The 27,755-nt window shown below is 43.2% G+C and overlaps 1 protein-coding gene across 1 annotated transcript; it reads left to right on the top strand.

The window, feature by feature from the left end:
• The first annotated feature begins 1,589 nt into the window (after positions 1-1,589).
• Positions 1,590-27,301, top strand: LOC108400405 (protein FAM170A). The gene is given in 5 exon segments (XM_073222183.1): positions 1,590-1,659; positions 4,174-4,394; positions 4,397-4,601; positions 4,604-4,922; positions 5,197-27,301. Coding segments are annotated over 5 exon segments (837 nt in total). The 3' UTR covers positions 5,219-27,301.
• Positions 27,302-27,755: the final 454 nt, after the last annotated feature.

Raw genomic sequence — 27,755 nt, 5'->3', positions numbered from 1 at the left:
TCACTTACCACCCTCTCTCTCTCTCCCTTGGCTCTGGCCACACTGGATTCCTCTGTGATATTCGTACAGGACAAGCCACCCCTGATCCAGGCCTCCAGTCTTTTCTATTTGCCTGGAAAATATAACCTTGGCTCTGAGGTCCCTCATTGCCCTTGGGTCTTACTGAAACAGGGCCTTTCTAGTGAAAACTTCCATGACCTCCCATTTAAGGAAATACCTCCATTTCCTATAGTCCCAAATTCAGTTTCTTGTTTTATTTTTCATGATACTTGTCAATATCTAACTTAATTTTACTTATTTTAAAAGATTGTCTTCTTTTCTCAAATCTTAAGGACCTTGAGGGAAAATCTTTTTATCTGTGTTGTTCATAAGTGTTTGACCACGGAGTCTAGAGAGCCTGGCACCTGATAGGGACTTAACAAATATTTATAGAATGAAAAATGAATGAAGAAATAAAGGAATGACCAAAGTGGATCCCAATCTGGCTCTGCCTTGCTGTGATAAATCTCACTGTCCCAGCTTGCAAACCTGAGCTGGTGCTGGTGGAATCTGCCTTCCTTTCCTGAAGAGAGGTCAGTTCTTTCAGAAATTCAGGGTCTCAGAAAGACATCTTAAGAATCATCCTCTTTGGAATGATGGAATTAGAACTCCTAATGAAATCTCCACTCCTAATGAAGTAACTGACCATCAGTGGTTGTTAACGCTATTTGTTGAAAGGCTGACGGGGAACATCATAGTGGATGTTCAGTGCTGACAGCACCTGAACCCAATGACTTGTCTGAACAGCCTTAAAAATGTGACAAGTTTATGTGCTTCCTGTCGTGATATATAGGAAGGTACAATAGCACTGCTGATAAAATAATTTTGCAATAAACCAAAACTGAATCTAAAGATAATCAATTCTCTGGATCTAACTACCTGTTTCCTAGGAAATACAGGTAGAGAGGAATATCTTAAATGACATCAGAAGAATATAATCGACCAACTCTAAACTGCGGAGAATTCTATAGGATAAATGGAAAGAAGGTGGTGCCTAATTTCAGAAATCCTGCTTTGTCATGTATGCTGTCTTCTCTATGGAGCCCAGGATTTTAGAAATAAAAGGCAAGGTGACCAGCTGCTGCTGTCCACCCTGCCATGCCCCGTCCTCTGGCCAGTGGGCACCATGTCTGCTACCCACTTCAGCAGAGGGAAAGGTAGAAATAAAGGAAGAAACAAAAATCAAACAGGAACAGATTCACATCTCAAAATATCCTGCCATACTTGAAAGATGTAAGAGTTGGATTCATGGGAGAGGGTCCCCTGGGAAACACGACTTGTTCTCACAGATGAGGCCTGGGTCCTCGCAGACAGTGTGGGACCGGTCCTCAGAATGCTCTGATGTCACCACTGAGGTCACAGAACCCTGACAGGGCCTGGTGACCTTTAAACCGTAACAGCCCTGCCCTGTAGTGGGAAGTGCTCCTGGTTCTTCAGCCACTTGGAGATGCGACTGTTTTTACCTTTGTATCCAGTCATTTCAACGGACCTCCTGCGAGCCAAGAAGGGCCAACCTGAAGGGAGCAGGCAGCAGCTGCTATGCTGCAACCATGAAACGGTGACAGAGGAGAAAACATCTGGAAAACAAAGAGTCCCAGGAAACCAGCAAGAAGGAAGGGGGTAGGTGCCAGCAGCCCATCTGGGGTGTCCAGGCTGCTGTCACCCGAGCCTCCGCTGGGGAGCAGGGATAGAGGGACTGTGTCACCTGGGCGGTTGGCAGCAGGAGACCTGGTGTTGGCTGAGGCCACCGTGTCTGTGCTGAGTGCTGCTGCCTTGAGACATGGCACAGAGAGGCCAAGTGCCTCTAGAGGTGGAAGTGAGCCCCGTGTGACGTGGGATGTCTCTCCCAGGGCTGCGGGGGCCTGGAGTTCTGCCACAGCCATAGCTCGCTGGGGCCTGCTCACCCAGAGGCAGAGGGGCAGCCTCTCTTCCCTACGCTCTCTTATTATTTTTATTTGCTGTTTCCCTGGAGTCACTGGGTGGGGGGTGTGACTGTCCCTTTTTCCAAAGAGGAAAGAGAGGCCCAGAAAGTTCAAAGCCTTGCTGAAAACTCTTGAGTGGTGAAATGTCTGTTCGTAAGATTGTCCAGGGATGGCATCACCTTGAAAGTGTGGTGATAATATTCCTGCAGCAGGAAAAATTTAACAGTTGATCCATGGGAGTTTTTGAACTCCAGAGATCAGGGAAGGGGAGGGCTTTCTGGAGCCTGGGACCAGAGAGATGGGGATGAGTGAGAAATGTCAGGGCCGTACTCGACCTCCCAGGCCACGTGGTGACTGCATGCATTAAATGCAAACAAGGAACTTGGCTTGAGAAAGGGGGTGGTCACATGTAGGAGGTGGGGCAGAAGGGAGCCCACCCCAGAGATCCAGCTGGAGACGGCCCCACATTAGAACCTGGCAGCTTCCTAGAAGCCTGGGCCCTGAAGACTGTAGGATGAGCCCTGGCAATGGAGGCCGGGACGGTAGGCAGCAGCTGGGATAGGATGGAGAAGGCAGTGATTGGCCCAGCCCCTTATACTTCAGGGTATTTTTGTCTCCGTATGCCTGTGCTGGGTGGCAGTGGGGAGGATGGGGCTGAAGTGCCCACCAGACGTGAAGCCTGTGTGGTAAGTTTCCTGTGACCAGGCCTGGACCTGGGACATTCTCAGTGCATGAAGAGTGTATACAGAATTCTCCTTAAAGGTGTTCTGTGTGGCAGTCACTCATACACCTATATACATACTGATACAGAAAATAATTGCACATCTCCACACGACTTCTTTATTTAACCATACACAGAGCACACAGATCTGTTCACACATCCCTCCTATCCTAGGTTCTCATAGTCCTATCTCCCTGCACCAAACTCTGGAAATGAGATATATATACACATGCACTCTCTATGTCCGCTCATCTCTTGCACACACAGCTACCCCTGACTTCCTCTCAGTATGTTTATAAAAACCACTCATATGTCACCCCTACCTTACTCACAACACAGTCTAGTAATCCCAGACCCAGCTTGCACAAACCACAATAAAACAGATCCATCAACCCTTATCGGGGTTGTCAGATAAAATACAGGATGTCCAGTTATATTTGAATTTCAGATAAGCCACAAAAATTTTTTAGTGTGAGTATGCCCCAATTATTGTATGGGACATACCCACACTAAAAGTAAGTAAAACACCAATAGTGCTTGGGAATACTGACACTAAAAAATTATTCGAGGTTTATCTGACATTCTTATTTCACTCGGTATACTATATTTTTGTTTGCTAAATCTAGCAACATTTACACACTTGCCACCACCTGACATATTATGTATTTGCTATACATGTTCAGCATTTACCAGGGCCAAGAACAGTGGACTAGCCCCTAATACATAATAGCTGCTCACTGACCATGTTCAGTGAATGAATGAGTGAATGAATACAAACCATGCCACATAATCAGGAAAAGTTACATGTTGCATAATTTCTTGTGAGCACAAACCATGCGCCAAATAGAGGTGATGGGGGCTCTGTGGAGGAGCTCAGGGGTGCAAGGGCATGACTCAGTGTGGGGGACGCCGACCCCCCTTGCAGCCATGATGGGGAAGCTTAGGTAACAGGGCAGAACGGTCTGGGCTTGAGGTGGGAGTAAAGGGACCAGAGGAGTCCCTTGAGAGGAGCTGTGTCAGCTCTGCCGTTGCCTTTGAGTCCAGAGAAGGTCAGAGTCCCCAGCACAGGCCTCAGCCCTGGAGCAGGGTGGTGGCCAAGGCCTACCTGCCGCATGCAGACAGCCATGCTCCACACATATCCATTCTTGGCACACACCCCACATGCGAACCACAGGGCTGTGTCCTTCATCACAGCCCACAGGCCACCAATCACACACCACTGAGACCATTGCCTCTTCCTCTTAGACACACCACCAACCCCACACACAAGCTGCCACACTCCACAACCTGTGTACAGACACACATGTCCGGCATCCATACCCATGCCAGCGAAGAGGCCCTGATGCTGCCAGAGACGCCACCCCGTAATGTGAGCAGCACACGACCGGCCACCCCACAATCCTTTCCCCAATGCCACAAGAATTCATGCTTGTTCTCTCAGCTTCCCATGTACTCCAGGCACCTTCTGATATTTCTAATTTCCCTTCCCAGGAATCTGGAGAGTACGAGACAGTCCCCTGCCTCTAGCACACCCAGCAGAGGTTCAGGAATGAGGAGAGACTGACCCCCCCTCACAACACATCTCCCTCTCGTCCCCTTCGTCCCATAAGACGTGTGTGTCCTCTCTGTGTCTAAACAAAGAGGAAAGGGGCATGAAAATCTACTACATGCGGGTACAAGTGAAAAAGAGGGTGGCTGTCTGCTGGGAGACAGAGAGGAAGGCTCAGACTCACTAGACAAGCAGCCGAGGATGGAAGAGGCGACCCTTCCTGACATCGTGTGGGTAGGTACTCCTCCCTCTGATGTGTCCACCAGAAGCCTCCTGTCTCACAGCGAGCCCAGTGAGGACGAGGAAGAGCATGAAGAAAGGGAAGACTCAGGTAACCCACCAGGGTCCTCTGACATCGAGGCGGGACCCAGAGCAAGAGCCCTGACTGGCTGGTGACCATGGACACCGGCTTCCGGTGCCTGGCCTACTGCCGCGTCTTCTCCACCTTGGGGAGCCTCCAGGAGCAGGTGCAGTACAGGGTCAGCGAGCGCTTCAGCTGCCGTGTCTTCCACCTCACCATGGCTCAGCTGACAGGCAGGGTGATGGCAGAGGGTGCCCAGGAGGAAGCGGAGGAGGAAGACAAGCAACAAGAAGAGAACGAGGAGGAGCAGTCCACACACGAAGACCTCAGCACGAGAGGGGCCTTGAGCCAGTGTCCAGGCTGTGTGTTCCATTCTCCAAATGACAGGAAGTAAGAAGGGGCTGGGGCCGCTGAGGGAGCTGTGCCTTCTCGAAGCCAGCACTGTCTCTTCCATGCGGGTTCCTGCCCTTGTCGGGGAGAGGTGGTGGCTTTGTCCACTCAGGGAACAACTGGAGTGGGGATACCCAGGCCCCCCCGGCTTCTTGCCTGGGCATTTCATAAAGTCATGGCTTGTACGGAATTTACCCTGAGGTTTCCAGTGTCCCCAGGAAGTTCTGAAAATTTCCAATGGCTAACAGAGGACCTTTCCTCTTTACCTAAACAGTGTCTTTCTCACTAAGAAGTGAATCTCCACACAGCAACTGAGATTCAAGCCAGAACCTCCTGGAAAGTGGTGTGGCCTCCTCTCGGGAGAAGTAAGGCCTGATGTTGGCATAGTCTTCTGCCTACATCACGAGGGCCCAGAGGAGTCTCAGGGAAGGGCCTGTAGGGCTGTCCTGGGTTATCTGAGGCTCTGCAGCTGTGTCAGCTTGTGGCATCGCCAGTGCTTCCTGGGGATCGACCTCCCTTTGCTTACAGGGGGTGTGGGTGTTTTGACTGTTTTCTCACTGTCTCCACGACCTCAACTTAAGAGGAAATTCTCCAGGAAGCTCTTCTAAGCAGAGCGCCACACAACCTCAAGAGCCAGCAGTGGTTGGAAGAGAGGACAGGGGGCCCAGCAGCACCAGAGGTTTGAGGTCTCAGAGCCTTCAGCCTAAGCTGGGATCTCATCCTGACTGTGGACATAGCCCTCAGGAGAAAGGGGAAAGTGGTGAGGGAGACACATGGAAATGAGGTCCCAAGAGGTCTGGACATGTTCCGGAACCTTCTTTTTGCTGTAGCTGATCTGGAAACAAGCTCACTGTGGTGTGCATGGCTCTGAGCTTTAAGACAAAGGTGAAGGGTGACTCTAACTAGCAGAGTTGTATCCTTCTGGTCTCTCTCTTTTCTGCCTGATTTGTTTTGTCACTTCCAGGAGAAGAAAGGACCACAGGGACAGTGGCAGACAGAATGCTAGTGGCAGGAAAAAGGAAGGAAGGCCCAGCATTCAGTCCAACATCACATGACAATATAAACATGTGCAATAAAGGCTGTTTTCCAAATCTTTCCTGGAATGTTCTTTAATTAAATTTTATCATCTATTATCTATTATGTATGAGCTACCTGTCACCTGTATCTATCTATCTATGATCTAACTATCTATCTGTATTTATCATCTACACCCATATCTCCAGAGTTTTGTAAATGAGGTTTCATGTAAGCACCAAAGGCATCCATCAGCCTTTTCAAGCAGCAGCAGTATCCAAGCTCCTATGTTGATCAGCCTTCTGTGTGAAAGATGCCTGGATACCACATTTCACATGACACCATGACAAACTCACTGAGTGCACATGACAAAATCTGGAATTAGCTGGTGCATGGAAGCCATGCGCCTGGGTCATGATTGAAGGCCCTGTGAGGGGAATCTTCAGAGGGCTGAAGGGTCTGCATGTGTCCTCAGGTCCATCTATTTTATAGATGTCACAAGGCGACACCAGGATGGGGGAGAGAGTCCTCTGTCTTGAAGCTTTGCTGTCCTGAGCAATTTTAAAGGAGTAATGCAGAAGATTCCAGGTTCCCAGAGAGACAGAGATGGTCCTGGTATAATAATATTTATATTATATTTATATTTATTATATTTATTATAAACTGTTGAATCTTCCAGATGAGTACAACTCACCTCCTGGCCCCCACTCAACTCTGCCAAACTTCCCTCCCCCAAAGAGAGCACTCATGTCCCTATTCAAGTCCTTCCTTTTCAAAAGTGCACATTTCCAAAGTACAATTTGAGTTCAACTAAAACCCCACTTTCAACAAGAAGCTTTTCCAGATAGATACTCTAGGGAGAACGGACCTCACACATTTTCATAGCTTGTTAGTTTTCCTCGACGATAACTCTTTTTATATTCTGCTTTTCAGGCTTGTCTATTAATGACTAGTCTATTAATGAAAGTGTCTTATTCCCCAAAACACAGGGTAGGAACCTTTCTGAAAGTGAGGCCATGATTCCTTTTCTCTGCATTCTCCACAGCTCCTTGCACTCTGTATGAGCTCCCCTACCTGCTCTCCCACCCCCAACAAACAAAAGTTAAAATAAATAAATTGCCCAAGTACTGGATCTTCTTTCTCCCTAGGCCAAACAATGCCCCGACCAGTTGCCTCTTTCATTTTCCCCCACACCAGTCCAGAAATGGCATGTGAAAATTTATCACTGTCCTATCGTGATAACCATGTATCTGAACCAAAGTGAGAGTCGTGTTAGTCCCATGTCCTGTGTAATGGACCCAATGCCCATCATCTCCATCTAATGCTGTTGCTTTCCACTGCTTAAAATTTAATCATAGAGATTCAGTACTTCAAATATGTAATCTCCAAGGATTTTTGTTGAAATATAAATAGCCTCAGGAGAAGTGCTGCCTTCACTTAAACCACCATCAGCCACTGGTTCAGCAGGACAAGGGGAAAACAGGCTGAGGAGTGGGCCACGTTTTATGGGACAGGAGCTGTGGAGATAGGGTGAAGCAGGAATGATGTCTGGTGGGGAGGTAGGCTGAGGTTGATGGTGAGAAAGCACCAAAAAAAATACTCAACTCCCTCATAAATGTGCAGCAGACTAGGTCTTCCTGGATTGATGGCCCTCTGTGAAGCAATGTGTTAAGAACACAAGATATATATATCTACTGCAAATTAGTAGTGTCGAAAACTGAGTACAGAGGAGTGGAGTTCAAGTAACTGCAGAGTAATCAGAGTTTAATTATAAAGGAGCCCACAGATTGGGGTCAAACTCACAACTATAGAGGATCCCTTCCCCTTGGGGACTTAGCTGCTATGTATACATTGTAAGCAAAAGAAACAAGCCTCCTGAAGCTAATTTGGATGATTACTGGGGCCTAGGAAAAACCCTGGCCCAAAGGACTAACTGGAGCTGAGCAACAGCTACCTCTAAACCCATTTAGTAGGATTTTGAAAATCTCCATGAACCTAATACCTCTGACATCAATTCATGGGCTTAAATGTAATTAATGGGCTCTACCAAGGTCTTGGCGTCCCCTCTGAAGGACAGGCAGTGTAGCCTCAGTAAGGAGGGAACTGAAGTACCCACATAACCCATGCTTAAAATGCCTGTTGGTCCATAAATCATACTTCCCTGCTGTTTATTGCTCTGTATGGATGAGAGAGAAACCTGCTGCTGTGTGTGACAATTGAGGTCACTGGGACTACATGTTGCTGTGAGCCCACAGTGTCTGCCCTGAGGACAACAACAAAATGGCTAAACTCCCACTCTTGTTGCTGGGATACTTCTGGTTGACTCTCCAAGACTTCAGTTGTCAGCTACGAGCAAAAACATTCTCTCAATCACACTCAGTCTTTAAGTGGCAAAAAGGAATAAAAAAGAGGCTCAAAACGGCTGAAGATTCCTACTTGACTCTGAGCTGGCAGCAGTGTAGCCAGTATATGGGTAATTTTTAAAGCTACTTTCAGGTAAGTGTTTGTGAAACCCTTTGATTAGTTCTCTCTCTGTCTCTTGGGTGTCCAGAAATTTCCATCTCTTTGAAATTTGGAAAAGAACTCAGGTTCAGTCTTCCCCCAGAGTGGGGAGGCAGCCACAAGTTTTACAAACCTGAAGCTAGAGTTTGCACAGGCAGCCAAGTTAGACTGTCTTACTGCTGGAGGCCAGCAAGACTTGGTATCTGATTTGACACTTGATAAAATCATTGTCAAGTCACACTCATATCTGACAATGCATGAAACAGTGTGCTAAGTTGAGCATCATGAATTACAGTTATAGCCAAAGACCCCCGGGTGCCCAGTCTAAGGCGAGAAAGTGAGGTGTAGGCAAGGCAGAGAGAAACGGCAGATCAAATCAGAATGGTCCAAGTATCTGCTCTGCCTTCGTGGACTTTTCCCATCCCCTGTCATCCATCCATCCACCCGTCTGTCCCCCACAAGCCAAGCCCACCACTGGTGACCAAGGAGGAAACACAGCTGGGAAGGACAGTCCAGCAGCTACTGAAGTGCTCAGGGTTGGGAAGGTCTTCGCTGCTTGTGAAATCCAATCCCCGCGGTACCCTTGCATTTCCTCTACAGTGGCTCTACCAAGTACCTGACCCATATTCTAACACCTTCAGGTCTCCGCTTTCTAAACAGTAACAACTCAATAGATTTGGGTAGGTATAACAGCAAATTCTTCTGTGTAAGGACAAATCTACTTCCCCAGAGCCTGTTGCGTCTAGTTACATCCCTTGGGGCCACAGAGAAAAAAACCTAGATTCTTCTTCCATAAGACAGCCCTGCTTGGTGAACACTGCTATCTCAGCCCTTCAGATCTTCTCTTCACTGCACAGCCCTATTCCTCCAAACATCCAGATTTCACTTCCCCATTCCTATCCAGTTTCTCCTGAATGTGTCCTAATTGCTTTATATTTGTCTTAACATGCATTGCCCGGAACTGAACACAGTATTTCAGCTCTGACCATTCCCCCATCGTAGAGACTTTGCTGGAGACTGGCTGTTCGGTAGCCCATCAAACTGTTGACTCCTGCTGAGCTGATACAACCATTTTAAAGTAGCCAAGTCAAAATTCAAAACCATTATCTGTTACCATGTAATGTAGCCAAATGATATCTAACCCCCATCAAACACCATCCATAAGCTTCAGCCCACAAACAGAAATGCACAAGAAATGGGTGAGGTTTTCTGTTTTGCACAATCCATTTAAAAAGCTGAAAACTATTTGATTTGCCCAGATTCTTAAAAATATCCCCAGGTCCAAAATGATCATCTCAAAAGATTAGGCAACTTGACAAGCTAACTCCCTAACCCTTAAAATCCCATGAAGGGATGGGTACCTGATAAGTTAAACCATTAACATCAAAGGTATCCTCCCTAACTAACAACAAAATGTGGGGGAAAAACATAAGTCTGCCACTAGAACCACCTGACTTTGAATCCCAACTACATTAACAAAGAGCTGTTAGCCAAGGATGCCTTGTTCTGAGTCTTGGTTTCTCCCCCTAGAAATGGGGTCATACTCCATTTTGCCATGTCCTTACAGAAAGTGCTCAACACACTGCCTGGTCTACAGCAGGCAGGCAGTAAGTGGTACGTTTCCCCTCGCATCACAGATTATTACAGCCTACCTTTCCTGTCCCGTAATAGATGCTGAGACTCACTTGTCTTCATACCCCTCAGATCCTCTCAACACCCAGCATGAGTAGACATGTGTATTCTTCTTGAATATCAGTGTGAGGCTCTGGCTTCAAATCCAGCTGTCTATCATACAGTAATAGCCACATTTCTGTTCCAGCCTCTGTTCCACAAGGGATATTTGGAAATTCCCAGGGAAAAATGTTAAGATTACCTTTTATTAAAAAACAGGCCCTCCTCAGGTCTCAGGCAGCTGTGGTCAAATGGTGCTCTAAGTCTCCTCTATTCAGGAAACAGGTTGACACAGACATTTCTGATATTTTTAATGTTCACCCAATTTTAAGCTGTTTCTCCCCTCAAGTAGTGGTGTTCAAGACACAGCTACAACAGGAGGGGCGAGAGAAGGCTGATGGAGAGAGCCAATAGCTGATAGATTCAATTTCTGACCCATGGCTCAGCAAACTAAAGGAAAGTTTTGTTGGTCTCCAGTGTCTACACTGAGCAATAGAATTAAGAGAGTTCACTCCCACGTGGCTGCAATCAGGCTGAGGTAATTGTTACTGCTATGGCTTTAGCAGTTTGAGTGGGAGAAGATGAGAATTCTGAAAGAGATTTATTTACTGCAAAGCATCCCAAATATCTCATTATCTGCTTTCCATTTGGCAAAGTTCTCCTTCATTAAAAGTGCGCTCATGACAAAGCAAAAATGCCTCCAGGAATGCAAAGCTCAAAATGAACCGAACTTGGGCTCTGGAAGAGCTGAGACCCGAGCATGCTTTCCAGGTACCTACTTAAGTACTCTGTGCCCGAGGGCAGTTTCCCTTACCTGCCGCAGCCCCAGTTTCCTCATCTGCAAAGAGAGGCTAATTGTCCTCTCCTGGTTTACACCTACTTGAGATCAGACCTAGAATGCTGGGGACCTCATCTGTTCCTTTGTAACTTGAAGCATTGTAAATAGGACAAAATGAGATGATTTATGCAGTCAAAGACAAAGGTATGACAGCACACACCTGACCCTCACTCTGGAAATACAAAATAATTTATGATAGGAGTGTAGGACTATTTATGAAAGATACATCATGCAAAGAAAAAGAAACTATACTTTTAAAAGGTAGTATGAATCTTAAGTCCGTCACAAAATACAGCATGGTCACTAATAACATGCTGTTCTAAGTCAGATACACCTGGTGCAAGTCATTGATGTTCTCTATGCCTCAGTTTCTCCTTGTCTGTTTAATGCTAATAGCAGTATTTATGGCATGGAAAAGGGAGGGGAGAAATCTCTATTTTCAACTGACCAAACCCTACAGGAAATCAGGGGGAAAGGGGGCAAAGGTGCTGAAGTCCATGGGAATCAACCCCCCAGGACTCCACTGAGGGCAGAGAAGGTCAGAGAATGGGTCTGGGGGGATGAAAGGTTAAACAGAAATTGCCCTGACCAAATAATAACTGAATAATTGAATGAAACCCCTTACTCCTCAGAAATAGTCCCAGCCCAGAGCCTTTATTGTACTCAGTGCATTCCTCCCTCAGGTCCCCAGCCAGGCTAAGTTCATTTTTTAGGAGACATAGCGCAGCAGCAGTGTCACATCTGTTACTTTCGGGAATTTTAGTCAGAGGAGTGTGAGCCTTTATTTTGAGGACAAATTTCTTTTTTTCTATTCAAATTCATAGTCAAAAGGAATAAAGTTCTTGATTATTAAAAACAAATGGCAAAGCCTAATAAGTCTAAGTTGTCAATTTCTTCATGCAAAAGACAGAGTTGTCAAAAATCTAATGAGCTTTTTAACATTTTTCGTGACTGCTTAGAAAACACAGTAATGTTGTGCTTTATTTTTGGTAATTTACTATAATATCCTCTATAGGATAATTCATAATTGTAAGACTCACTTTTAGCCATAGATTTTACATTCAATCAGCAAACAGTCTATAAACAGATCACCCTAAATTTGGATGTTTGACAAAGACTCTCCTTAACCAAAGTGCAGTCAGGCGCCCATGCATTCTCTTTTTGGCTGGAACTTGTCCTTGGGCTCTGTCCTTGGCCTATTTAGTCCAGTTATAGCAAGAATCCTGTTGCTTAGTTGAGAGAAAACTAATGTCTGAAAGCCCTTGATGTCTGAAAAAGTTCCTCACCCTCCATCCTTGGAATCTGACCACTCTTGGTATCTAATGAAATTCTTTAACCTCCATCTAAAATCTTCCCACCGTGGCCTGCCCTCAGCGATAATCCTGTTTAGCCAGTTTAGACAGAACCCCCTTACCCCTGTCATTTCCTCTTAGTAATTTTCCATCACTGACTTCTACCCTGCTTCTTAACTATAAATCTCCACTTGTCTTTGCTGTATTCATCAGAATTGAGCCGGATCTCTCTCCCCTACTTTAAAACCTCATTATAGTAGTCTCCCTGAATAAAGTCGGCCTCAGCATTCTGTAACAAATGTCATGAGTCATTCTTTCTTTAACATTCTATAAGTCAGAATGAATTGCTACAAGCTTTCATTTCATGTGTTAATCATTAACATATTAATTAAACATGTGTGTGTATGTTATATGATTTTGCTATAAACTTCTCAGTAACCTCCAAAATTAGATATTTAGGGGAAAAAAATGTGAAAGGCTTTGAAATGGACCAAAAAAGATTGGTGGCATTCTTCGATGGTAAACTAAGTACTTTCTAGGATACACTCTTCCTGGTTATCTAATTCCAGTAGATTTATGCCTTTCACTGGCTTTGAGATTTTTACAGTTTTTAAAATTGTAGATAAGTGATTAAAATGGAAAACCATTCTTGACCATAGACATCAAATGAATTCTTACAGTACAGAGACACTTGACCCTACCCCCTGGCCCTTGCCTGCCACCCACTTGTGGGAAAAGCCAACAACTGCACCTATCTGCAAATTAATTTAAACATTCCTGATTACTTATATCTCTGTGGTATTTTGAATTCACCCTTAAACTTGTAACATCTTTCTGGTTTCCTCAATAATTAATGAATAAGTAAAACCTTTGGCACATGTTCATTTTATATTCATATGAGTCATGATTTTACCATTTTTCAAACAATTATTCTTTAACAGATATTACCATGATCCCCCAATTTTACAGATGGAGAAACTGAGGCCCCCAAAAGCTAGGTAACTAGCCCACTGTGGCACCACTAATAATTTGAATTCATGATTGTTGAAGTTGTTCAAAAAGAGAAAACAGGCCCCAAATGGAGTCATTTGTGCTAAGCCTGCATCACCAAACCAAGACTTGTAATACCTAACCTAACTGCAGTTTCAGCCTCTCACAGAAATGTAACCTCAACCAGTCAATCTGGATTACCTGGCCAGTTTAGTGAGGTGATCTGCCTGACAGACCCCCTGCTTTCCCCCCAAAGGAAGGTGACCTTGCCTGGAACAGTCAGCTCTTTGCTAGAATAACTTCTTGTCCTGCCTCCTTCTGCCTATGAGGCTTCCATTTTATACAGCTCTTGACAGACCTCCTTTCTGTTTGCTAGAGAGGATGCTGCCCGGTATGTGAATCATCAAACAAAGCCAGTAAGAGCTTTCACATTTACTTAGTTGAATTTTGTTTTATAACAAAGTCAAAGTGCAGGCCTTTCCCCTACACTATAGTTTTATTAATGTAAACAGAATCAAATGGAATTTATGTGTTAAAGCATTTAAGAGAATACTGGATCATCTGCAGCATGAAAACCCAACCAACTAATGATTACTACTGATTTGATAATTAGTAACTAAAATTGCTAATTACATTTCAACATAGTTGCTGCATGGTAATAAAAACAAAATCATAGCTTAGTGAGGCATAAACAGAGTAGCATAATAGATAATGAACAATCACATATGTCAGTAAATCATTTCAATTAGAACTTGAAGAAGTCTCAAGTATATTTTTCTTCTCTCTGCTGATTCCTAGGATTAGCAGAGACTATTAGCTGATTTTGATTGGTTTCATACACAGAAAAGAAAAACAAAGTAAGAAAGGAATCAGAGAAGGAGGAAAAGAAAGGTGAAGAAGAAGAGGAACAACAGGCTTCAGCATGGGATAAACTAAAAATTACATATGTATGAGTCCAGAATTCTGTTTTCCAATTCTATGACACCAGTAAAGCTATTTAATCCAAGTCAGGTCCTTTAAGTACAGCATGGGCATAAGACCACCTGCATCAAACTATTAAGATAAAATGAGATAGTGACTATAAATTCTCTGGCACACAGGTAAGTCTTCACTACATTTTTGTCCCCTGTGCTCAATGCCACCCCTGCCCCAGATCATTCCATAACCCTCAAAACACAGTGAGGCAGTACACAAGAATTCAGAATACACTTTACTACTGAGTAGTGCCAGAGAGCAGGCATGGAACCTAATGTTCAACTAGATTTTGTTTTCAGTGTACACCTGGGTGATATGAATTATCAGTGACACATTTACAAAACAAGTAATTTCAAGACTTACCTTATGAATGTAATGAAAAACGTGTTCGCCTTAAAAGAAAATGTTAGACAAGCAAATGCCATATGACTCAGAAGTTCTGATTTCCATCAAAAAGATTCATAGTGGTAACAGTGTGACATCCTGGAGGGACAACCTCTATGTTACAGTTATCTTTGTACACAGCTGAAGTGACAGGCTAATAAATACATACTCTCCAAACTATTCAGATGACACAATGCTCTGCATCTCCTTACTCAGCTACAGCTCTTTGTGGGGAAAAGGATGAAAGAGTGTGTGCTTTAAATCATATTCCCAATTTAGTTCATGGACTATAAATGATAAAACACTGAGAACATCCATTTTTATTTTCCTAGCTTCTTCTATCTTCCTCAGTGATGTCTCTAACTTTGCCTTTCCAAGACTTCCTAAATGTTTCTCCTTCATGAATCCCTTGGGGAGGGGTGGAGACTCTGGAAGCTGTGGAATTTGCCCTCTTTGAGATAGAAGACTGTTTAGAGGCCCTGGGTGGCTATATGGCAGCCAGGACTGAGGGATGTTTATTTCTCAAGATTCTGTAAAGGTTTATCAAGGAGAGAGACACACTTCAGCATTGCTGGGAGGACCTGGGCAATGATCTATGGGACACCCTAAAGAAAGAGACTGTTATTGAGAAGAAGTCTACACTACTAGAAGACACATTAGAAGTGAGGGAGGAGGCAGCAAGAGAATCTATGATACAAGAGGCCATGTGGGAGGGGGAGGAATGAGCGGTGACTTCAACCCTGGACATGGTGGAGGAGATACCAGGGAAGAATGAGGGGATGGGGCCAGGGGCCAAACTGTTGCCAAAGCCACTGCGTGATGCACCAGCCCCACCCAAATTAAAGGCCCACCAATTATAATTAATAAAATAAAAATGCAACCATGGGCTCCTCAGGGGGAGGAGCAGCCCCTTCCCCAGGTTGTGGAGTACTCCATGCTCTGCCCCTATACCCAGGATGAGCTGGTGGACATGAGCATCCGGTTTCAGCAGAAGCTGTTGAAACCTCTGCCTACATGGCTTTTGTGTCTTTGGAATATGTGGGTGGAAAACATTGTTATGTCAGGTTCTGAAATGGGTAGACTGGCTACCCTGACAACTCACCCTTCCCTCCAAGCAGTTGCTAAGTGTCTGTCACACCTCAGGGAATTAGGTGCTTCTGGATTGGCTGACAGTAGCCATCAGGCAGTTTGGCCTAATCAGAGTGATTTATTATGCAGAGGCCCAACAGGTATTACAAGAGTCGCGCCTGAAAATGTCTATAATATGGACCTCTGGGGTGCAATGAGTTCTTTACCATGCGAATGAGAAATGTGGTGCTCCTTATAGCTCCCCCATCTCTTTGGGTCCCTAGTGATTATTATTCTTGCCTCCCATATAGGGCAACCCATAAGTGAGGCTACTCATGCTTTAGCAGATCTGGGGGAGGCTGAAACAAGAGCACAGAAGTAGGCTACAACTGAACGGAGAGGCGCAAAGGGCCCCATGAAGGTCTGGAGGATCCAGATGTGGTTGATTTGATAAAGGCCAGGGTAGTGAAAGAAAAACTTCATGGGTAGCCCAATAGGATCTTGTTAGACCTGTGGCACCAATTAAAGCCAGAGCAGAAGTTCTAACTGCTCAGGTCCAGGACACGGAAGACTCTTACCTGTTCCCTTTAAAATCTAATCTCAATTACTGAATATTTATCTTCATATAAAAAAGGCTCCTTATTGTTCCTTAGGCATGACCCCCTTTGGTTTTGCCCACATCCCAACTCTCCAGACCCCTACTCTCTCTTTTCTTTAAATCTCCAAATGAACTCCTAATGCTCAGGCCTTTTCTGCACCCATTCTTGAACTCTTAGACCAAGGACTCATGTCTGGTTCCATAACTACCAATGTATATTATGCATTTATTATTCTCTTACTAATTTTAACAGTGTTACTATGTAACTATGAGAAGCTAAATAACATGGTAGTTTTGCACTGTACATAATGCAGTAATTCTGTATGTATTCTTTTGCAATTTTTTAGCTCAACATTATGATTAAGAATTTCATCTATGTTGATACACAACTTCAATTAGCTCATTTTAACAAGTGTATATCATCCCATCAAATGATTAGACCGATACACTTATTCATTCTGGTATTGACAATATTTAGGTATTTTCAGTTTTTTTGCTACAAGCAATGACACTTTGAACTTGCTTTTGGTTGACACTGGCAGTAAATTTTGAAAGATACATACACCTAGAAGTAAAATTTTTGTCATAGAGTATATACCTCTTCAACTTTACTGAATAATGCCAAATATTGCTCCAAAGTGGTTGAAATAATTTATATTCCTACCAGGCAGTCTATATAAAAAGTTTCCATTTTTCTGCACCTTCATCAGCACTTGATACTAACAGATATCATAACTTTTCCAATCTGGTAGATTCGAACTATTATTTCATTGTGCTTAGCATTTGCACTTAAGGTTGATGAAATTTTTATTTTATTGGTGATTATTTAGTAGGTGGTTCGTGTTCATTGAAATGTCTTTGAGTATTTTTTTCCCATTTCCTCTTGTGTTATATTTGCCTTGTTATGATTTTTAATCATCACAAGTTTTACATTTTAGAAAAATATTCTTTTGCTAGTTTTATCTGTCAGAAATATTTTCTCTCAATTTGTAGCTTTGGTCCTCTTTTTTAATGCTTTCCTTTTATAAAAGTCTTAATTTTAAAGTAAATGAATTTATCAGTGATGTTCTTTATGGTTCATGCTTTGTCCTCTTTAAAAAATTTCTTTAAAATTTTGAGGCTATACTCTCCTAAATGTTTTTATACAAATATTTCAGCTTTTGTTTCTCATTCAAATATTTTCCTCTTGAACTGATCCTCCCAAATTATTTAAGTTAGAGATTCAACTTTATATTATTCATACAGATAACCAATTCCAGTACCATTTATTAAGCACTCTATCCTTTATTTACTGATCAGCAAGCCATCTCCACCATGAATTAAGTTTTCATATACATAGGAGCTGGTTCTTAACTCTTTATTCTGATTTGCTGTTCAACTTGTCTTTGTATGAATGAATATAATACTACACCTAATTGACTATAGGTTTATGCTAGAGAAAGTTTATGCTAGAGAAAGGCCCCTATGCTATTCTTCATCTGTGTCACTATTTTAGCTAATCTTAGCCCTTTAGTATTTCATATTTGTAAAAAATATTTTTATATAATCTGTTTAAATTAAAAAACAGTTCACCCATTTCTCCCACCCTCCCTCACTCCTTGCCTCTTGCACCCACTAATTAGTTCTAAGTTTTTGTTTTGTTTTGTTTTGCTTTTGGATTCCACATATAAGTGAAATTGTATGGAATATCTCTTTCTCTGTCTGATTTACTTCACTTCCCATAATGTCTTTGAGGTCCCTCCATATTGTAGCAAATGGCAAGATTTCATTCTTTTTTTATGGTGGAGTAATATTCCATTGTATATGTACACTACAATTCTATTATCCATTCATTCATTAATGGACATTTACATTGTTTCCATATCTTGCCTATTATAAATAATTCCTCAACAAACATAGGAACATATTTATATTTCCAAATTAGCATTTTTGTTTTCTTCAGATAAATACCCAGAAGTAAAACTGCCGTATTGTGTGCTAATTCTATTTTTAATTTTTTGAGGAACTCCCATACTGTTTTCTCTAGTGGTTGCCCCAATTTACATTCCCACTAGCAGTACTGAGGGTTCTCTTTTCTCCTTATCTCCCCAACACTTGTTACTTCTTTTTTATAATAGCATTCTAACAGATTTGAGATGAGAACATGCTGGTTTTTATCTGAATTTCCCTGATGATTAATGATGCTAAGCATCTTTTTATGTACTTGTTAGCCATCTGTCTGTCTTCTTTGGGAAAATGTTTATTCATATCTTCTGCTCATTTTTAAATCAGATTATGTTTTTTTCTGCTGAGTAGTATGAGTTAATTGTATATTTTGGATAGTAGTCCCTTATCAGATAAATATGATTTAAAATTATTTTCTCCCACTCAATAGGTTGCCTTTTCATTTTGTTGATAAGTTTGTTGTGCAGAAATTTTTTAGTTTAATATAGTTTCACATGCTTATTTTTGCTTTTACTGCTTTTGTTTTCAGTGTTAGACTAAAAAAAAAAAAAGATCATCAAGACCTTTGTCAAGGAGCTTATCACCTGTGTTTGCTTCTAGGCGTTCTGTGGTTTCAGATCTTATGTTCAAGTCTTTGATCCATTTTGAGCAAATTCTTCTGTTTCGTATAAGATAATGATCCAGTTTTACTCTTTTGCATGTGGCTGTCCAGTTTCCCAACACCATTTATTGAAGAGACTGTCCTTTCCTCATTATATATTCTTGGCTTCTTTGTTATAAATTACTTGACTGCATATACATGGACTTATTTGTGGGATCTCTATCCTATCCCACTGATCTATGTGTTTGTTTTTATGCCAATACCATACTGTTTTAATGTCTCCATTTTTGGGAGCATAATGCCTCCATTTTTGTTCTTCTTTCTCAAAATCACTTTATTTGGGGTCCTTTGTGGTTCCATATAAATTTTAGGGTTCTTTGTTCTAGTTCTGGGAGAAATACCATTTGAATTTCGTTCAGGATTGCATTTAATTTGTATATTGCTTTGGGTAGTATAGACATTTTAACAATATTAAATCTTCTTATCCATTAGCATGGAATATCTTTCCATCTATTTGTGTCATCTTCAATTTCTTTTATCAGTGTCTTACAACTTTCGGAGTATAGGTCTTTAACTTCTTTGGTTAAATTTATTATAGAATTTTATTCTTTTTGATGCATTTGTAAACAGAATTGTTTTGTTAATTTCTCTTATACTTTATTTGTGTAAACAAATGCAACAGATTTATGTGTACTGATTTTGCATCCTGCAACTGTACTGATTTCATTTATTAATTCTAATCCATAATTATTTTAGATTGAGATTTTCAAGTTCTATGAAACCTTTTTTGTTTTTGATTCAAATTATATTGAATTGAATGATTAAGCATGAAATAAACTAAATCAACTTCAAGAAAATTTTTTAAAGAAAACTGACAGTAGTCATACCAGTGCATATTAGCTTAAAGGCAGTGGGAGTACATAAAATATCATTGTGGACCAAGAGTGACCAGAGATTTCTATTGATTAAAATATGAACACTGTATCTGAAGCTTAACCCACCATGGAAATGAACAGACCACTCTTCAGTATTTTAAGATCATGGTCTCTTAACAATTTAAATGTAAGGATTTGACAGAATGTCACTACGGACTTAATGCCCACTACCAGAAAAGAAATGGAATCAAATGTCCTCTAGAAATAAGCAAAAACTTGGTCCTTTAAGATTAAACTGGTTGGTGACAAAGATGCCTCTAAGGAAGAACTTTGGTAGTACTAATGCTTCTGAATCTCTCTCTAAAAAAACCATTGACAATCAAATAGGTTTAAACATTTCAAATGAGCCCACTTAAATTGTTTTTCAGGTGTTACCAAGTTTTTACCAGTGCTCATGTGGTAGCAGTAATGTCAACACTGCCTGGAGACTTCTCTTTATCTTCATTTTTTGCCCCCCAGATCCTGCTGGGTAGTACATGATTTCTAGAATGCAGTGACTTAAAAAATTCTATTTCAGCTAAATGAACATAAAACAGAAATAGAAACGTACTTAGCCACAAATTTTTACCTTTCCTTTAGCAAAACCTCTAAGCAAATACATTTTGTTTATTCTTACTACTTAATCTTTTATATTTTCCTCCCTCAACTTAAATTTTCTTTTTCCTCAGTACCACTGACACTTAACCGGCCTTTGAAGTCTATTTTGTAGATTGTTTTTTTTTGGTGCATTTTTCTCTTTGGAATGTTCTGCCTTTTGACGTTTTAATGGGAGTTAGTATTGTGCAAGTGGGCAAGTCCCTCTCCAGCTTAGGTATAATTTCCCATCCAAGAAAGACCCACAAATGAGCAGCTTATAAATTCTGCTTTAGAACCTAGGAGGAACACTGACAAGATACTCCATTCCTTTAGCCTACCTTTTTTTGTTGTTGTTCTGCTGGACTTCTAAATTTGAACTGAATATGGATGTGAACCTAAGGAAATGTGCCTGAGAGGTCTGCTTTCATATCAGGCAAGAAGAAATGCTGCTGATTCACATGTGCATCAGCTCGATTCCCCCACGCCAGGGAAGTCTTCTAGGTCTACGGAATCAAAGCCCTTTAGCAATATTTCTCCCCTGCAAAGTAGGGTAGTGGGAGGGAGTAGGGCATTCTACATGCACCCACTCCGTGCCAACTCCACAGATTAACCATGTAAATAATTTCTGTAGTGCACATGTGAAAAGAGGTGACAGAAATAAAGCAACTGAGTTCAGTAATTTTGCCAAAGCCTCCTTTTTATATATGTGAACTTGAAAAGGAGCTGAGTGACTAACAGGATTTGTAGGTTCAAAGTGCAGGCCATCTGTCTCTCCCTGTCATACATATGCTATGCGTTAAAAGATGAGTCATGTCAATAAAAAGAACAAAATAAAACTGAGACAGGGACCATGGGCTTAGACAGAGTAAGGAAGTTGTAGAAAGTTTGTGGAAGAATTGATATGGTCATGCTACCTAAAATTAAAGCAAATGAGTCTCAATATCAAGTACACAGCAAAATTAGAATTTTGTTTTCAGTTAAAAAGACAAAAGTTTCCTTAAACTGTTAGTCTGGTCTTAATGTTGAAAGGCTGCAAATGGTTCTCTAATTGTTTTATCAAAGCAGTTTCTCATGCTTAAAGTCTCCATGAGTTGTCTGAGTATTTAAAATGAGATCTTAATATTAAAAGGACTAAAAGCTAAACTTTGCTAACAACTGTAACCTTCTTTCTGTATTTGCCTTTCAGGTATTTTGTTGTCATTCTGGTAAAATGGGTAAGTACTGCTTCATGGCAACCTGTAATCTATTTAAGCAAGTGCCAAAGAAACTTTCTTCTGACAACTTCCCAAAATTAAATTTAAAAAGGTGCTTTTACCTCTAGTTAACTCTGATATTTTTGAGAGGACCCCTGGAACAGGTCAGAGGAATTTTTTCTCATGGAGGAAAGCTATTTGGCCAATTTGGCTCATTTATCTGATATATAATTACCTGCTTAATTACCTGGAAAGCACTGTCAAAGGGAATGATGCTAAACTTTGTTACTGAATGTCCTGTGTCACAGAAATATTCAAATTTCCTATGTCAACTGTCTTGTATGGTAAGCTCTCATCAGATCTTTCACCATTGTCATTTGTAAGTCTTTTGTCATTTATAGTCATTGTTTTATTACTCCTAAACTAGTAAAGAACTAGATTTCAGCAGAGCAGGTATTGGTTACATAGGATTAAGTAAACTAAGGAAGATGACTTTGTGGCTTTTTGTTTCAAATGTTGCTGATAAAGTGTTTTAAGTTTTTTCTCTTAAGCTGACAACAGTTTAGTAAATGACTATCTTTATAAGCAGAATTGAAACTTTATCTTTCTCTATACCTGATTCCTCCAGGATTTAAAAACTCTCAGTGACTATTTTTATATTTCATGGCAGTATGTTTATTTGCATAAGTTCAATAAGAACCTGCTTTCCTTCTAAGAGGACCAATTAAAAACACTGGTTATATCACCATGTCTTTGACTGGAATGTTATACCTGAAAGACATGTGTGTAAACTCAGATATGAACAGACAGCTTTAAGGAACTAAGGTTAACTTTATAAAGCTAACAAAGCCCCTTGGAAGAACTGTCCTGGTACCTTGCTTACAGGGTTCCCAGCAGCCTTACCAGGTGAGTAAGGAAGGTCACTTCCTGGCAGGTGCAGGAACCTCAGGCTGTCTTGGAGCCTTCAAAAAGAGAGGAATTCACCCAAATCTACAGGTACTGCAGGCAAAACCTGATGGCAAGTCTGGCTTGCCTTTCTGGCCTCAGGAGGCCTTTTAAAGTCCAATCTGAATTTCCTTATAAAAAGTTCCAGCAAAACACATTTAAAAGAGCCTATGTAATCAATTGCTCTTCTTGCTGCACTTATGCAAATAGTCAAGCCAAGTGTTAATTATTTTCTTAATCTGGTTACTTGTAATAAAAATGAGGATGATTTTAGAGAAAAGTATTGTTTCAATAATGCAGCTTTATCTAGACTAAATCCTAATACTAATCATTGGAATGTAGACTAGATCCAGAATTCTAGTTTCTTCAAAATATCTGGCTATGATTTTCCAGATGTTTTAGTTTTCTCCCATCATTTCAATTGAAGTTTCACTATTTCTAGTCCTCATATTCAGCCATGCAGTCTTAATCTCATCAAGTTTGTCCTTCCAGAATGGAAATCCAACTCCAGATGTTACTACTTAACCTAATAACACAATTTGTTCTAACTTGCCTAGAAGCCATAAAACTGCAAATAGTCATAGAAATGGAACCTGGAATAGAAGTGCCCATCTTCTGAGGTCCTCTCAACTGACCGGTGATGGAGACCTAACTGCACTCCTTACCATGCCCCCTTTCAGCATGAAGCAGCCAGAGCGGTTGTCGCCCCCTTTCCCTAGCGGCAGCTAGGGTCTCTATCTATAGAGGGGGGAATGAGACAGGGACCTTGAGCTTACACAGAGTAGGGTGAGGGCCTCTGGAAAAAGCAAGGCAAGATATTTACAGTCAAAGCAATATAACAGTGTAAAGTCCCTATCGCAACTCTCTGTTCAGCATTATGCAAAGTCAAGGTCACACTAATTGTCTAGGGTAAAGATACCAGACTAGGAATATAGACATCTTCAGTGAGATCAGTTAAAGGTCAAAAGGCCAGGAGCAACTTGGCCTGGAATGTTTGAGTGTTCCACAAGGGTATCTCAGCATAACCTGTGACTTCACTGTAAACAGCCCTAGCAAACAGACAACAACCCAGCCCACCTTGAGGGCTGGGCAGGTGGGACAAGCCCACATCCTAAGCCCTCAATTCCCCAAAATCCTCAACTGCCTATAAATTCCATACACAATACGCCACGCAGGGCTCTCTTGTCCCCTCCTGGCATGAGCCGGGAGCTCTTTCCTTTCACTTTATCTCTAAACAAAACCCTCCCCTTTGCTCTTCTACCTTGAGTGTTTGTGAAGCTCATTCTTCAGCTTTGTGAACAAGAACCCCGGCATCAAAACTACCTTCACTAAATTATTAAACGTATAGTTACTCAGATACATATTTAACTTCCTCTTTTGCATTTATTTTTGCTTAAAAATATTACCTTGGGTGATTTGGACAATTAATATCCTAATTCAAAAAGTCCCAAATCTCTTATTGTGTTACATGAGAAATGAACAAGACTCATTTTACTGTGCTCCAAGAGAGTCTCAGAAACCAAAAAAAGTGTCCCTAATTCTTTCTGATCATCAACCAGTTCACTGTTTATAATCAATTAACTTTTAATTTCCATGAAACACTTATCAACAAGGTCACTTTCAGAAAAGCACACACCACATTCAGGCAAGCCTCATTGCTCCCTCTGTACGATACTTCATTTCTACTAACAGGATAGAGGTTTGGGGAGCTGCCACATTCCAACAGGAAGCTGGCAAGGTTCAATGAGGATTTTTCACAGTAGCCCAAAGTCCAAGACACAGCTGGACCTCATCATCCCACTGAGAGGCAACGCTAATTACATCCCTGCTGCTTTACTTCCAGCTGCCAAGAAAAGACTGAGCACAGGATTTCGATTGGTGGACTAAAGTGCCACCTGCAGGCTACACCTTTATTTAATTCTTTTCTGAGGAAAATATTAAAGGTGATCTCCCAGAGGGGTGGTGAATGACACTGCTCACCACAAACAAGCTGATTCTTACATTTGGCTTCTCTGTAGTTTAATTTTATTTTAGAGGTCCGTAATTACTCCACAATGGGTAAAACTTAAATATACCAGAGACCAAAATTTTTATTTTATTATCAGAGTAAAGGAGTTAATTATTCTATACTATTGTGGTAAGTGTAAGGCTGGAAGCACCGGAGGGAGGAAAGCGAGGACAGTGCAAACTGAACAAAGGCAGCACCAAACAGCTCTGTGCCATATAAGGAAGGAATGGACAGCTCTTCCTAGATTCCAGTCCCCTGACGTGCCAACAAACGCCGGATGCAGACTCCCTCCATCTGGAAGGAGACCTCTGGCTGTCCATCACCCGACCCTGGGCCAATAAAAATTCCCCCATACCCCTGGCGTGGCCCATCTCCCCCTCCCTTCCCTGTGCTTATAAAAACTCCCCACCTGCCTTGCTGGGCATGACTTCTCTGGCCTGTGTCTGTGCAGACTGGTGAACCTCGCCCGGGATTGCGCTCAAATAAACTGCCTGGCCCTTTGTTGCCTCTCGTTGCCTGCTTATTTCAGTTAGAATTCATCTTACATTTGGTGCCAAAAAACTGCAGAAGGAGCGTGAGCGTGGGGCCCTGACCAGCCACTGGTGGCCCTGCCCCCTCCTTTCCTGACCCGGAACCTCAGCCTGCTCTCCGCTGTGTGGACTATTTTCCGGTGAGTCCCTCAGTTTCCCCTGGTCTGTTTCCCTCCCTAACTCGTTTTCTCCTGGTCCGTTCAAAATCATAGCTACGTCCAAGTTGGGGCATCCGGCCCCTGGGCATCCGGCCCACCCTCTGCAGGCAAATGGCCTGCCGCTGGCCCTGCGGTGTGGGAGACGTCCCTCACCCAGGCTCCCAGGCCGTCTCCCCTGACTTGGCACACTTGGGACGCTGGGCGCTCCTCTCAGCGGCGTTAGTTGGGGAAGTGACGCAGACATGGGGAACCAGCCCTCAAAAGCGGAAGCCCAGACCCCATTGTGGTGTCTCATTTCTAATTTGGCTACTCTATATTTGTCCCGGGAAGTTCACAAACGGAAGCTGGTCTTCCTTTTCTCTCAGGCCTGGCCTCAGTGTCCCTTGAACAACCAATCTTGCTGGCCCCCTGAGAGAACCTTCGATTTTTGCCTCCTCACCGACTTGACTAATTATTGCCACCGGAGCGGAAAGTGGGGTGAAATCCCATATGTGCAGGCTTTTTGGACTTGGTGCGCCCGCCCAGATCTGTGTGTTAAGTGTACTCCTTCCCACGTTTTGTTGGCCCAGGCCTCTGCCAAGGACTGCCGATCTCTACCACTCCTATTACTGGGAGGCTCTTCTCTGACAGACTCGGCGGAGGATCTTGGCTACCTGCCTTCCTGCTCCTCCAGGCCCACTGCGGGGGCCAGCTCCCTTCCTCAATGTTCATGTCCTGACCCCTCCTCCTCTCTCTGCCATGTTGTTCCCCTTCTCTTCCAGTCTCTCCACCATGTTGTTCCCCTTCTCTTCCAGTCTCTCCGCCATCTTGTTCCCCTTCTCTTCTGGTCTCTTCGCCATCTTGTTCCCCCTTTTCTTCCAGTCTCTCCACCATCTTGTTCCCCTTCCCTTCCGGTCTCTCTGCCATCTTGTACCCCTTCTCTTCTGGTCGCGCCGCTGTCTTGCTCCACAGGTGCCAACTCCACTTCGTAAAACACGGATAAAACTCCCCCATATCCTGGTCCCCTGCCTTCAAGTTCTGCATCAATTCCCAGGTTGTATCCCCCATTGCCAGTGTCGCCTCCTCCATCCCTTCCTTCAAACCCACCACACCACCATCCTACTCGCCGCGGCTGGTGTCCAAATGGTCTAGCCCTCTTGTAACCCGCTCTAAGTCACAGTGTTCTCAGGCTCATGTGCTGGCTCTCTGAGGGAGGTGGGGAACCAGCCCTCAAAAGTGGGGCTGAAGGGTGGTGCAGGTTCGCTTTTCCCTGGCAGACTTGTCCCAAGTGGAACAGCAACTGGGGTCCTTTTCCTCCAACCCTGTAATGTTCGCTAAACGGTTTAAATATCTCACTTGAGCTTACAAGCTCACCTGGCATGATGTACATGTAGTCCTCCAATCCACTCTAACGCAGGAGGAATATGACCGTGTTGCAGTGGCGGCACAGCACTGTGCCAACGAGGCCCACACCACAGAAGAACAGGAACCTATGGGCAGGGAGGCGGTTTCTCTACAGGAACCCCTGTGGGATTATAATTCTCCCGAGGGTGAGGCGAGCTGGGATCTCATGGTTCGCTACTTGTTGGCGGGTATGAACTCAACCGCCCAAAAGGCCATCAATTATGATAAGCTTAGAGAGATTACCCAGAGGCCTGATGGAAACCCATCAGAATTCCTCAAGCACCTAAAAGAAACCCTAGGGACTTTTACTAAGATTGACCTGGCCTCAGTGTAGGGTTCCCCTCTCCTGGCCATGCATTTTATAACCCAGTCGGCTCCTGACATCAGGCGCAAGCTTAAAAAAGTTGAGGATGGTACCCAGACTCCTCTAGGAGACCTACCTGGTAGATATGGCATTTAAGGTTTTTCATGCCCGAGAGGTTGAGAGTGAGAGGAGGTCAGCTGCCTGAATGGCGGAACAGACTCGCGCCCTAACAGCTGCTCTGCGACAGGCTCATGAGGATTGTGGGGTGTCCCTGAAGATCGACTCGAAACTCTGGGCCCTTGCTTTTGCTGTGGCGAAGAAGGGCACTGGGCATGGAAGTGCCCCAACCAACCACGCAAACTGACCAAACCATGCCCCAGCTGTGGTAAGCGAGGTCATTGGAAAGTGGACTGTCCACTAGGGGGTGGTCCTCCTCTGGCGGCAGAGCCCCGTGGGGGGCAGACGCCCTCGAAAGATTGGCATCCTCGAAGATTGAAGATGCCTGGACTCGGACACCCCAATCACCCTTGCCGAGCCCAGGGCCAAGCTGCCGGTAGCGGGTAAGCCCATCTCCTTGTGGACATGGGGGCTACCTACTCTGTTCTCCCCTCCTTTAAAGGGCCTTTATACCCTGCCAGAGTCTCCGTAGTTGGGGTCATGGGAACCCTCTCCAGGCCGTTAGAGACGGGCTCGGTGGCCTGCACCTTTCAAGGAATCCCATTTACCCATTCCTTTCTGATCATGCCTTCCTGTCCAACCCCTCTGTTAGGACGGGATTTGCTCTATAAGTTAGGAGCCTCTATTTCCCTCCCACCTTTTGGACGTTTACAGGATGCCAGAAGTTCCCTCATTGCTTTGGTCAGTGAAGGGGGGTTGGACGATGAGAACCTGAGTCTTCCAACTCCCTGGACTGCTGTCAATCCA

The sequence above is a fragment of the Manis javanica genome, chromosome 14 (genome assembly GCF_040802235.1).
Source record: "Manis javanica isolate MJ-LG chromosome 14, MJ_LKY, whole genome shotgun sequence".
Taxonomy (NCBI): domain Eukaryota; kingdom Metazoa; phylum Chordata; class Mammalia; order Pholidota; family Manidae; genus Manis; species Manis javanica.
The sequence above is the reverse complement of the archived record's forward strand: the minus strand, read 5'-3'. Positions and strand labels throughout refer to the sequence as shown.